The sequence below is a fragment of the Pseudopipra pipra genome, chromosome 8 (assembly GCF_036250125.1).
Source record: "Pseudopipra pipra isolate bDixPip1 chromosome 8, bDixPip1.hap1, whole genome shotgun sequence".
In the NCBI taxonomy this organism is placed as follows: Eukaryota; Metazoa; Chordata; class Aves; order Passeriformes; family Pipridae; genus Pseudopipra; species Pseudopipra pipra.
In genome coordinates, this window is record NC_087556.1 from 24,470,335 (window position 1) to 24,483,537 (window position 13,203).

The 13,203-nt window shown below is 43.1% G+C and overlaps 1 protein-coding gene across 4 annotated transcripts in view; it reads left to right on the top strand.

Moving 5' to 3' along the window:
* CNNM2 (cyclin and CBS domain divalent metal cation transport mediator 2) overlaps nucleotides 1-13,203 on the top strand; it is a 119,686-nt gene that overhangs the window by 97,107 nt on the left and 9,376 nt on the right. For 2 of the 4 annotated variants that reach the window (XM_064663204.1, XM_064663202.1), the window contains 5 exons: nucleotides 404-541; nucleotides 2,665-2,834; nucleotides 5,695-5,788; nucleotides 8,040-8,105; nucleotides 11,879-12,063. In XM_064663204.1, the coding sequence (XP_064519274.1) occupies nucleotides 404-541; nucleotides 2,665-2,834; nucleotides 5,695-5,788; nucleotides 8,040-8,105; nucleotides 11,879-12,063 (653 nt within the window). Of the gene's footprint in view, nucleotides 1-403; nucleotides 542-716; nucleotides 782-2,664; nucleotides 2,835-5,694; nucleotides 5,789-8,039; nucleotides 8,106-11,878; nucleotides 12,064-13,203 lie in introns of those variants that run through there. The other 2 variants (XM_064663203.1, XR_010432333.1) reach the window with 2 other exon arrangements.

A 13,203-nucleotide genomic window follows, 5' to 3' on the forward strand; every position in this document is an offset into this window, starting at 1 on the left:
TGGAAAAAGCAGCTATCACAGCTATTTTTGCAAAACAACACCTTTAGATCTTTAGTAACACTGAGTAGGACTCCTCTTCCCCACCTGGAAATGCACACACACTTCACGTGTAACGTGCAGAGCCGCTCTGCGATCAGGTGTCTGCAAGCAGAGACTTTCCCCCATCAAGGTGACAGAGGCTGTGGATGACGGGCTCTGCAGGACAGGGCCCCACAGCTTCACAGCTCACTGGTTGTTTCTGGTTTGTGCTGCGTGCTGATGAGCAGGGCTTTGCAGAGGGGTCTGCCAGCACCCTGTACTCTGGGTGGCCATCCTGGCTGACTCCAGGCAGTGTGCTTCGTATTGGACCCCGTTCTAACAGAAATCGCTTCCTTCCTTTCTTTTCCCACCCTCCCTTTCCCAGCTGATAACAAGACGAAAAAGAAAGTAGCTCACCGGGACAGGAAGCAGGACTTCTCTGCCTTCAAGCAGACAGACAGCGAGATGAAGGTTAAAATATCACCGCAGCTCCTCCTGGCAATGCACCGGTTCCTGGCAACAGGCAAGTGAGGGTTATCTTTTTTTGCAATCGTGCCAGAGCCTCGGAGGCAGTTTGTGAGCAAAGGCCGGTGAGGTGGGTGGGACAGTATAGGCGGGAAGGGAGGCTGGACTGTGGGGTGACAAATAATGCCACTGTTGTGTTTTTCTTTTTAAATTCTCTCCTCTCCTGTGTTCAGTGTCGGCATGAACCCTCTGAGACATATACCAGGGGTGGACCAGTAACTTTAAATTGGTCTGAAAGGTAAGGATGAATGCCAAGTGCCGCACTGCATGTCTAGAGTCCGTCAGATTAACGACTAGCAAGTACACCCCATTAGGAAGAGCTCAGGGAACAAACCAAAGAGGACTCGATACCACTGGCCAGCTGACTGTAATTGCACTCTGGCGCCTTCTCCAGAAAGAGATGCTGGACTTTTTGCAGGAAGGTCTAAACCTGTTCCATGAGACTTTTTGACTCCAAGTGAAAAACTCTCCTGACACATTTAATGCAGACTGCACAGGTGGTTGAACTGTACTCTTTAAAATGGATTTCTGTCTGGCTTGTGTGACCTCCGTTGATGACTTCAGGTTTCAGAGGACAGTTGTCTCCATCCCAGAACACCTTGATGTTTTAGCCCTTGGGTGGGCTAAAATAGGCAGAGACCAGGGCCTTGAATGGTTTCTTGCAGCTGATATTGCCTTTCGTCGTAAAGTTGGTCCCTTCACCTCAGAGATGAGACCTTTTAACAGGAGAGCTTGTGGAAAAAATACCTTTCTATTGCTCATGCTGTCTCTCTTTGACATATAAAGACTTCTCACACTCAGGCCTTTCAGACGGGCGTCTTTCGCTGCTATGTTCAACGTATATTCATGGGTGGAAAATTATAAAGTTTTTTTGTTTCAAGTTTGTCAGCTCCAGTTGGAAATTAGTACTTCCCCTCCTCTAAGATGCAGTAACTGCCTGCCTAGGTGCTCCTAGTCTGCCTTCATGCTTTATTTTGCCTCTGTGACTTGAAAGAAAAATGTACATGATTGGTTATCACATCTCAGCTGAGGGGCAGTAATTCCTTAAAAGGCTCGGACTCCTACGGCTCATGTGCATGTGAGCATGTCCTTGAAAGGAAGCAGTTCAACAGGAAGATGCGGATTTAACAGCAAGCAAGGCACTGTTCATGTAGTGTACAAGACTTGATGGAGTTCCCTAAGCACCTGCTCAACAGACATACTCTTACAGTGCTGCTTCTCTACTTATTTTGTGGATGAAAGGATTGTGTATCTTAAATCCAGATCTGTCTGTGAAGCCACTGCTAAATAAGATGAAAGATACAGTTTTGGTTTCTCTGTTCTAAATCGAGAACAGTATCTTTAGGAGATGACACGTACTGGGTCATAACGGTCCTTTTTCTGAAATGAGGTGTTGGGAAAGCTTATCAATTTGCATGTGTAAACCTCGTCATCCCTGGCTTCACTCTACCACACAAGGATGAGCTTTTCTGCTTCAAACAGCTCCTGTTGGGAACACTGAAGATCAAGTAGATAGAGAACATGTTCTGTGTGTCAGGAATTAATCCCATGTGGTTTGAACTGACCTGCACTCTCTCTCACTTTGAGTAACTCTTCCCATATGAACCGTGGCAGCCCCAGTTGTGTCTGATTTATGTAGAACATCTATCTAGGGCAACTTTCTAGGTCCCAAGCAGTGATTCATTTTTTTTTTTTTAAGTTTTATTTAAGTGCAATAAATGCTTTTACTTTAGTAACTTTTAGGGAGGGAAAAAACCAAATTCAGAGGTTCTCTGTGCCCCAATTTTAAAGCTCTTCCATTTTTACAACTCTGCAATGAGCCGTTACAACTGTGACTCTGAACTCTCAAGAGGGCAAAGCTGTCCTGTTCTTTTCCCTTTCAGATGAAGACATGGTTTTTGGTTGTTTCGAAAAATACTTCAATAATGAAAGTTGGGATGTTACTGTGGGTTTTTTCCCCCCCTTACAAATCTAACAGTCTCAAAAGACAGGAAGCCTGCAATTCCATAATGGATCTCTCTGCATCTGTGTGTCTTTTATAGGCAAATGCTTATTAATGAGTATTGCTAACTTCTTGCCAGGCATATGAGGTGTAATGCCACGTTGTATCTTGTGTTATAGAAGTAGAAGCATTTGGTCCATCCCAGATGTCAGAGAAGATCCTTCTCAGGCTGCTAAAACATCCCAACGTCATCCAGGAGCTGAAATACGATGAGAAGAACAAGAAAGCCCCAGAACACTACCTCTACCAGCGAAACAAGCCCGTCGACTACTTTGTTCTCATTTTACAGGTCAGACATGTGATTATGTAGATATTTGCAAAACCCTTTATCTCCTGACTTATCCCTCTCTTGGGAACCTCTTCCAGTTGTTGAAGTTTGGCTTCTTTCAAACATGAGAAGGGAGGTATGGCTACTGGGAACTGCTGCTGCCTCCTTTATGCCAACCTTGAAGAGCTCATGCAGCTGCTTTCAGCCTCAGTTAAACCAGTTGTGAAGGATAGAAAGCACTTACCACTTCCAATCATCTGTTGAAAATTACTTATGCTTTTGGTATCAGTAGGATAGCCAATGCAAAGGCATCCCTGTGTGCAGCTGGCATTGTTTGGAGAGTAGGGTTGCAAAAAATGGCACATCATAGGACTTCGGCCAGGATGTTTTCTCTGCTGGGCTTTTCCCTTTTGCAAAAGGGGGCATTGGGAGTTTGACTGTTTAGAGAAATGACATTTTTCTGTGCAATTTTGAAGTCTGTACCTGAGGTGTTGCAGGAAGTGCAGGTTTTGTTGGGGGTCTCGTTCCATCTATGGAACTGATGCCACCTCCTGCCACAGCCCCTGCATTCCCTGGGGCGCTCTCAGTCCCTGGGAACCTTGGCATCCAAGCCCTTTCCCTACTCTGAGGTTCCTGCACTTGTGTGGTTCTTAGATTGGAGCCCTAGGTGATGTGGAAGGACTGTTTTCTGCATGTTCTGTACAGGATTGCTGTAGAGGTTTTGATACCTGTCAGGAATGGTTGAATAGCTTAAGTAAAGCTTTACACAGAAACTTCCATCTAGCACCATTTGAGCAGGAATAGTCCTTCAAGAGAGATTGTGCTGGAAAGGTGCCTATGTTTCCGTCCTGCATAACTGAAAATCAGTTTTGGTTATAAAAGTACAAGCATTGTAGCTAAAGTTTTAACACAGGGCTTGAAATCTTAACATGGCCTTAAAAAGAGAAAGTTGTGGGGAGTTAAACACTGTCAATGATAAACAGTTAAGAAAGCACCAGAATATTATATTGTGGATTCAGTGTAATTCTCTTTTTAAAAAGGATCAGTTTTTTCAAGAGTTTGAAGAGCCACTGTAACTCTTTAAGTGCTCTTTCTTATGGGCTGAATTGTTGCAATCTGAAATATTCCAGAGGCAAGATAATGCTCCTGATGTAATGCTGCAAAGATGTAAATGGAGGACATGGGCAATACAAAAAGAACAATCAGTTCTTTCTGAGCTATTCTACGGTCAATAAATATTTAGCAAACACAGTGTACCAGGTCTATAATGCATTTGGAAAAGGGAATGTTGCAGGAGGTACATGCTATAAAAATGGTAACGAGGTTGGTTCTGCCAGGATCAAGAGGGGATAAATACTCTGCTTTTGTTACTTAAACGGACTTGGACTTATTCTCTCACATTAAGGGACCAAGAATGCCTTCACAGTAAATGTATGCCAATACACAATTAAATGTATATTCTTCTTGTGTGTAGCCAGTCTTTGGCTGGGTCTCTAAATCGTACCTTCTGGAAGGTTTATAATGAAGAAATAAGCTACTTATTTGTGTTGTGGAGTGAAATTGGTTTTAAAAGGGATTATATGAAGTTGTTGCTTGTGATAGCAGGAAAGTGGATTTGTGAGCTGGGCACTCTCTTCCTGCTAGGCAGATTTTGTGGGTTTTCTCATCTGGGACAGTTAGACAAATGGACTTGGTATCAGGGTTCATGCAGGTTGAGTTCATTGTCACCTCTTTCTGCCCCAGTCCAGTGTTGTACATTTAAAGGCATGATTGTTAATTCTAAATTCAGCTTAATGAAATAAACACAGAAATAAATTCTACCTTTTAGACTCTTTTTGACCTGATTGCATCTGGGTGATGTTCAGTCTTCTTAGTACACCTGGGATGGGCAGTCTGTCTGCTCTTTCCAGCTTAAACAGAGGGGGAAAGCATTGCAGGTAATTAGGTTGTTTGCCTGAAATTCCAACTTTTGTGTAGTTCAGCCTGAAAGCTTCATGAGATTTCTTCTGTCTGCAGTGATGTGCTGTGAGTCTCAGTACTAGCAAGGATGGGTGGATGTGGAAACCAGACCCCACTAAGAAGCCAGTTATTTCTGGCTGCTTGTATACCAGAGTAACTGGCACATTTACAGCTACGTTTGACATGATGGGTTCTGTTCTGGAGTCTTGCATAGGACATGATAAACATTTGGTTTAGCCTACAACAGAAACAGGTGCCGTTTGCATGGTAGTGTAGTTTTGTACAGTTTGGGAAGCACTGAGGGTCCTTTGTAGGTAAGACTCTGTGAAAGAGCAGGATCTGAAGTTACGGGTGCTGAAATATGGAAAACTGCTAGAAACCAAGAAAACCAAAGTAGCCCCAAGGCTGATCCTCCAGGAATAAGGGCTTTGTTCCTATGGGAATCGCAGACAGCCTCCTTGCATGTTGTCTCCCATCTCCCTTTCCTATGTTTGTGTTAGAGGGGACTTCTTGTGAATGTGAGTTGTGGCCCAGAATGTCTCTGTGTCTCAAGATCCCAGATGACTGTGCTACATATAAGCTTGCTGTGCTCCTGGAGGAGTATTTTTTAACTCTGCATCAAGGGAAAGCAGCCTGACAGCACTTGGAGCAGGACAGTGGTACCAATCTGAAGCTGTGTGGTGATCCTTTCCTCTGCAGAGACTTACACTGCTGCAGGGCACCAAAGACCAGGGGAGCTCAGGACACAAAAACCTGTTGCCCTTCAGGGTCTGTCCCTGTTCAGGCACCATTACAAACTGAAGGGACCATGACACTGCTTAGGGATGTCAGACAAAAGTGTCTTTCAGGGCTCAAGTCTGGTCTTGTGCCTTGAGACCTGTGGTCCCTTTTAATTGCAGCTCTCTCTCCTTTTCCTTAACAGGGGAAAGTGGAAGTGGAGGCTGGGAAAGAGGGGATGAAGTTTGAAGCTGGTGCTTTTTCCTACTATGGGGTGATGGCCCTCACAGCATCACCAGGTATGTCCTCTCACCTTCTGCTTCTGGAACATGCTCCTGCACAGTCCTGCCCCGCCGTGTCCAAGGGGCTGATGTGAATGGTGCCTCCTTGCCAGCAAAGCTGCCTACCTGGCACAGTGTCCCTGGTGGAACCCAGCAGCTGGCAGCAGCTTGCCAGCTCCCAGAGGATGTGAGTGTTGGCCTTAGCGAGGGATGTGGTTGGTACTGGTGGAAAGCTTTGTAGTTTTGCTCGTGGCAGTGGTAGGGTAACAGAGTGAATTAACAAGAATAAGTAATTAGTGGCAGAGGGACATCTAGTGGTGCTAGGAACAACAGCCTGGTTAATCTGGGGATGGTTCTCTTTACCAGTCTTGTTTCTAAAGCTCTCTTGAGGAAAAGGAGGGCAGCAGTGCCAGAAAAACGATGGCTCCTGTCAGCCTGTGTGGCAATGTAACCAAGAAATCAGTGAGGGAGAAGAGGTGATGTCTGAGGGTGAGATGTGAGCCTAGTTCCCACACACAAACGGCAGCCACATCCCACCTGTGGAGACTGGGGAATTGTCATGTAATCCACCAAGAGTAGGCTCCAATGCTGCTTGCTCAGCTTCAGAGAGAGGTATTTCTTATGCTGAAATTGTCCTGCTGTCATAGCAGGGTTTATATTGCACTTGAGAGGCAGCTTGCTTTAACTGTACACTCACAAGCATTCCCTTTACATCTGTGTACCTACGTGTATGCCCATTAGCAAACAGCGTTGGAATGGAGGTGGTTTTGTAAGTGATGAGTGTAGCCTTGTTAAACTCTACAAACAGCAGCAGTTCTCTTGGACCTGTGAGCACACTTTTACAGGCAAGACTAATTCTTCCTTAATTATGTGTGCTTCAGTCTGGTCAGTCTAGCCTGTGCCTTCTGAGGTTTGAGAGATTTTAAAGCATGCAGAGCACTGGTTGGATTTTATCTCAGCGATGGCAACGGTGTTCACGTGGAATTGTGACACGTGTACAACTGCGTCATACCCTCAGCTTTTGCAACATGGGCCAGGCATGGAGCTGGGGTAGGCATGGTCCCTTCTCCTACCAAACCTACACTTGGAAATTACCTGTGGCATCTCTGTTTTGCCGGCACTGTTCAGTTTGAGTGTTTTCATGTTTTGTTTTTTTTTTGTTGGTTTGGTTTGGTTTTTTTGTGTTGCTGACCCTCCCCACAACCGTGCCAGTTGCCCCAAGTGCTATCAGGTCAGATGGTCTCCTCTTTGTGCGCCCTGAAATCCATCTTAGATTTTGTCATGTTGCACTTAAGGATGTGCACTATTTTAAATTAATCTCAGCCAGTCTTGGATTTGTTTACCTTCAACAGATTGGCTTTTACCTGTAGCAAACCCCTCATTTTGTTGGTTTTCCCTCCAGGTTTAGGGAATTTGGTTTATGATGTCTTGCAGCATCCTGAGATTTCTGTTAAGATGAGCTCATAAAAATAAATTCCTGTTGCTCTGTATAGAGAGGAAAGCTCAGTGAAAGTGTAAGTCGTTGCAGAACAAGAGAAAACTCTTGTTCTTCTCTATGTCCTAATTACACTTCATGTGCCTAATCTCCCCACCTGGAAGATGAAGCCAATAAGAGGAGAATAAAACACTAAAAAGAAACCAAACAACAAAAAAAACAAAGAACCCTGCAAACAAAAACACAGAAAATAAACAAACAAACCAAAAACCCAAAGAAAGAGTGAAGGTTTTTTCTTCAACTGCAGCTGGGGAGGGATTTGCAGTAATGGTGAGCAAGCGGTACAGTCACCATCCCCAAAGGGATGAGCTTGGAGAATCACAGCCTCACTTGACATTTTATTGAAAACTTGAAGAACTATGAAGTGTCTTTTGGTTTTATTTCTATTATTTGTCTGGCTTCCATAAGGAAGAGCACCTCTGAATGCTTAATGGCTTGTTTTAAGTCTTGCCTTCTAGGCTGGAGTGGGCACCACCGCTCCTTTTGAACTATTTCAAAACTAAATGCACCTTGATGGACTGTTCTGTGCTGTAAATTAGCAAGTGAAAATTGTTCACTTCACTCTGATTTCTTTAGCCTTGTGTTTTGGTTTATTCTTAAAATTGTTTGATTGTCTTTTTTAGTTTTGCTTTTGTTTTAACCCTTTACTTTTTCACAGTTGATTTGCACTTTTGGTTTTAGTTCTTCAATGTCAATTGGCTCCTTCCCCTGTCAAGTGTGGATAGCTGCTGCCTTTCTGGTCGTGATCTCATCCTTTTTCTCTCCCTCTTCTAGTTCCCTTGTCCCTGTCTCGTACCTTTGTTGTCAGCAGAACAGAGTTGTTAGCAGCAGGTTCTCCAGGTAAATCTGCATGCTTCTATTTTCACCGTTCTTGTGACTGCTCTGATGCCATAAAAAGTCAGCTGCAGTCTGTATTTGTCTGACCCCTTTGCTCGTTAGGGAGAAGTCCAGCACAGAGTTGTGCCTTGCAGGTAGGTATCCTGAACTTTCATTTATGGTCACTGATAGCAACATGAGAGTCATCAAAATGGGAAGAACTGAAAACACATTAAAGAAAATGTATTTGGTAATGTGTGCTTGTTCTTGTTTCTCATATGTACACTGGTGGAAAATTAGGAGGGGAGATTTTTCAAAGAATGTTTTCTCCCCCAAGCTGAGGCTTAAAAAATTCTGAAGAAAACACATTTGGCAGAGGAGAATGTCTGCTGCTTAAACTGCCATAAAAGGAAAACTTATTTAATGAAAGTATTCTTATATTCTCATATGGGTAAATTCTATGTTTTGTATACAGTCTGGCCGTTTCAATTCCTGAAAAGCTTTGAGCTTTCTCTTAGTGAGGTTAATGCTGTGGACTGGCACAATGATCTACTGAGTGGATGGATTTGCAGTGGAATGTGCAAGAAGGTTGTGGGACCTCCTGTGCGATTTTCTGGTTCCTGTTTTGCTTAAGACCTTTCCTTGCTGAATCACGAAGTTGACTGACACAGAAATCCCTTTGGGGAGCAGAGATCAAGGAGGGAACAAATTGGGCCAAAAAGAGCTCTGAGATGTGCTTGAGTGATTGGAAATTGGGAAGGGTCAAGAACTGAGCTTTGCAGATACTGCGTGCACGGAGTAGTTGAAAAAAATGGAAATGCATCAAGAAGGACTGGAGGAAGAGCAGAATCCTAAAATTGTTTAGGCCACAGTGAGCATATTTCTTCCTTCTGAAGTTTTCTTTTTCAGATGAAATGTCTTTCCCTAGGCCTAAAAGCAAACAAGATAACAATATGCATATTAAAGTTAAACATCTGCTAAAGATTAATACATTTATCATGCATTTCATCAACTTTCACCATCTGCTTTCTGTATTTCCCCCCTCTGTTTTTTAACTTGTGAAAATTTATTTCACCATCGGTCTTTAAATTAGTCTCAGGCACATTCCAAACAAACTACAGGTTATTGCCTTGCAGGAAATTTCTTTCCTGCCCTGTTAAAGTTTCCTGCTGCTAAACTTCAAAGAAGGGGGAGAAATTTAATCCTTCTTTAATTAAAGTACCTGATGACTCTCTTTTAAGCTTGGCAACTTTGATTATCTTTCTTAGCTTGGTTCTTTTGTTTTGCCAGGTCTTCTTTTTTTATTTTTTTTCCTTTTCTTTGTTACAAATATGTGTATATTTTGTGCGTGCAAGTTGTTTCCAGTATAAATGCCAACCATAGATTTCCCTCAACTAAATTAAAAAAATTACAAAAAGTCAATAAGGGAAAATAATAGTAGGAAGACTCTCGTTTGTAAGGAACTGATGTGCTAAGCCTGGTCACTGTAGCAATGTGGTAGCAGTTTTGATGACACTCAGACCTTCTGTGAGGTCCTTCCAAAAATAATCCCAACCCAAAAATTGTTTAACCCCAGATTCATAAAACATTTGTATTGGTGTCCATCTTGGGGCTCGTGCTCTTTATCCGTTGTAGAGGAAGATGAGGAGTTTGGGAAAACCTGGGTAGAAAAGCTCTGTCCAGATCTGGATGCTGGGGCCTGGTAGGGCACAGTTCTGCAAACATGGACCTGCCAGGTGTTTGTCTGTCTTCTGCTTTTTCTCTACTTTTCTGTATCTCTCCTTCTTCATTGTCTTCTTTTCCCTCCCTGTCTTTAATGTGATCCAGAAGTGATGTCCTTTCCCAGGGATTTTGAGAAATCATACCTTTCGCTTTTGTCCTTTTTTGTCCTCATGTCCTTTTGCTTCACCTGTCCCTTTTTCTTTTTCTTATCTATGCTTTGTCATGTTGCTCCCTGTGCTTCTTTGTTTTTTATTAATAATGTACCATAAGATCCCTGGTGAAAAGAAAAGGCAGATACAAGTCACACTAGCGTAAAGTTGTTCCAGATGGAAGCTTTTATCCTAGTCAGCAGTGATGCTGTTCTTGTCACACACAGCCATATTTTGTGTATACAGGTGGGAAAGAGGACAAATTCATTCAGCCTTCACAATTCCTTGTTCTCCAGTGGGAATTTCAGCATCAAGTCCTGTGTGCAGGTAGAGTTTTGGCTCCTGGCCACAGTTACTGCAGCCTGCTGTGGCTTTTGAGTTGGCATGGAGGAGGACCTTGCAAGGCTCTGAGTGCTTCCCCCTAAGCCCGTCCTTGGTGTTGCCATAGGGACCTGCACTAATCCCACAGTGCAGAAACAGTGGAAAAATTGTCAAGTTGTCAGAACCTGTATTTTTTTGTTCCCTGTTCTAAAATTGAAAGAAAGACAACATCAGAGAGATTATAAGTGGGAAATACAAAGCAGTGCAGTTCTGCCATGCATCCTAAGTGTTAGGTTTAGGAAAGGCTGGATGCAGAGAAGTGGAACAGGCTGTGTCATTTGGACAAGGAGATACTATATTTCTAGTGATTCGGTGGCAGAGGTAGGATTAAATTTAAGGGAGGTTTTTTTTAAGAATTAAGATTATATATAGAAGTCTTAAAAAAAAAAAGAGTTTGAAAAGCTTGTAAGGATACTGTTGTTGATTTGCTCAAAGAGACTTTGTATTTTAAGATTATACGAAAATGATCTCTCAGCTTGAGAATGGGGGTCATGAGGTGACTAGCATAGTTAACATCAAGTCTCAGTTTGGGCTGGCTGAATGTGTTTTAACTGCATTAGGTTCCAAAAATTCACTAGTCCCAAAGACAGTTCTTTGATCAGTGTGTACTGTGTGTGCACCCAGGGAAAAGCCCTTATGCAGGAGGGCTTGGAATCTCTCTTAGGATGTGTTTCTGCCCTTCTATCTTCTGGGTCACAGTGTGGGTGGAAGCCACAGATGGAGAATTTGGTGTCCTGAAAGCACAGTTTCTTCAGATAGACTGTGTACAATCACACTTGCAAGGGACAGCTGTGAGGTCTTCAAGTGAAACCCTGCAGTGCCTAAAGGCCAGTGATGGAAAATAATGTCTGCAGTTTACTCCTTTCTATACACAGATTTTTCTCTGTGGCATGGACTGTTTTGCCTGTGTCACTGACTGGCATGTACCACATGGAGCTCGCTGTCTTTCATTGAGGTTTTGCCCCTTCAAGCACTGGGAGGTGCTAGAGGAAATGTTGAAGTAATCACCACATGGACTGCTCTCTGGTCCACTGAAGACTCCGTCACTCTTACTGAAAATGCCTGCTCTAGCTTAGGGAACAAGGCATGTGTAGATACCAGGTGGAATAAAAGGGGGTAAGGCTTACCTGAGACTGACTGTGGATGAAAGCTCTGGTACGGAGCAGGGATTATAAATCATTAAGAAAAAAATGTATTAAGCATGATCTAACTATCAAGAGAGAGAGCCTTGGGAAGTTACCTTTCTCTAGTGGTTTCTGCTCATCAGCTGAAGCGCTGTGTTCTCAGAGTGTGTCTGTTGCAGCATAAACAAGTCTAGGTTTGTTTAGGGCATACTCAGTGATGCTGGCTACCAGCTCTGGACTGAAAATGTCCTTTCAGGGTGATTTGGTTGTTTAGCCACATGTCTAGTTATGAGTGGATTAAGCCTTTGCAGTTTATTTGTGCTACATCATGGTTTCTTATGTCCCTTTGAAACTGGTGACTTTAAACTGGTGACTTTTTCTGCTTGATTTAAGAAATCTCTCGCTCTTGCCTGTTTCTTAGCTGAAAACAAGTCTCCGCCTCGGCCCTGTGGTTTGAATCACTCCGACTCTTTAAACCGAGGTGATCGCATCGACGCAGTGACACCGACGTTAGGGAGCAGCAACAACCAGCTGAACGCATCCTTCCTGCAAGTGTATGTCCCGGATTACTCAGTGAAAGCGCTCACAGACATTCAGTTTGTCAAGGTAGGAAAAAAGCTAGAAAGACCTTGCTGGAAAGCCGGGCTTGGCTGCTAGGATGGAGAGCCTGGGGAAGGGAATGCCTTCTAAATTGCTCTGTGAGTAAATAGCATTATGAAAGCAGCCATTTAAAAATCACTTTAAACTACTTTTTTCCAGTATCTGCTGTCCAGTCATTTGTCTTCACTATTCTTCTCATTTGGGCTTGTAAGTAGATTGGTCATGTAATTTTCTGGATTTCAGGTCCTTCAAGGAAAGATTATAGAAAACAACCTCTCTGCTTTTAAGTCGAACGTATCCTTGTGAAGCTTTTGGAGCCATCCAAAATGGAGACTCTTCATTATCAGACAGTGTCCTTTTCTAAAGGATGAGACATTTACCATTGGTTGCAGTTTTTATTCACTTCTGGTTTTGGTTTCAGTTTGGGGTTCTTGATCTTACTTTCCGACTTGCCATCCTTCTTCTGCTTGGAGAAGTCTTGGATATTTCTCTTTATCTTAACTTCACATGTATTAGGCTCATGTCTCATACTACCAGTGAGTTGCTGCATGAATACAGCTCTGTCCCCCAGCATGGTGCATCCCACGCTGAAATGTGTGCGAGTCCTGGGGGATAGGAAATCTAGCTGAGCTGAGAAACAGCTAATGCTGGCAGCAATTCCAGCCCCTCCGGGAGTCCAGGGAAGCTGACATCCCATAGCCAGAAGTTGACTTCGATGCTTTTCTTAAATAAGGTGCACGTTCACAGTTTCTTTGTATGCAACTCAAATGATTTGTGAACTCAACTTCTGTCAAATTTAATTCAGTGTTAAGAATGTGGAATAGGGTAGACATACTATAATGCTAAATTGATTATTCCATAGCCAAATTTTAAAAGGAAAGTAAAGTCTTGCTGTCAAAACTTTGAGATGCAAATGTATTGGTCAATGGTTCAATCCTTCAGGGATTAGATCAGTAGATGTTTATTACTGGGCAAGTGATTCTCACTACAATTTCAATGACTAATCTGCTGGACAGAGCAGCTAGCTGCTCATCCTGTCCTGGTTTATGTCCTTCCAAATCTCACTGTGTTCATACTGAGGCTAATGAGTGCTAAACTGTTCTAATATCTCTGCAGTCAGACTTGCACACCTCTTCTTGCATCACT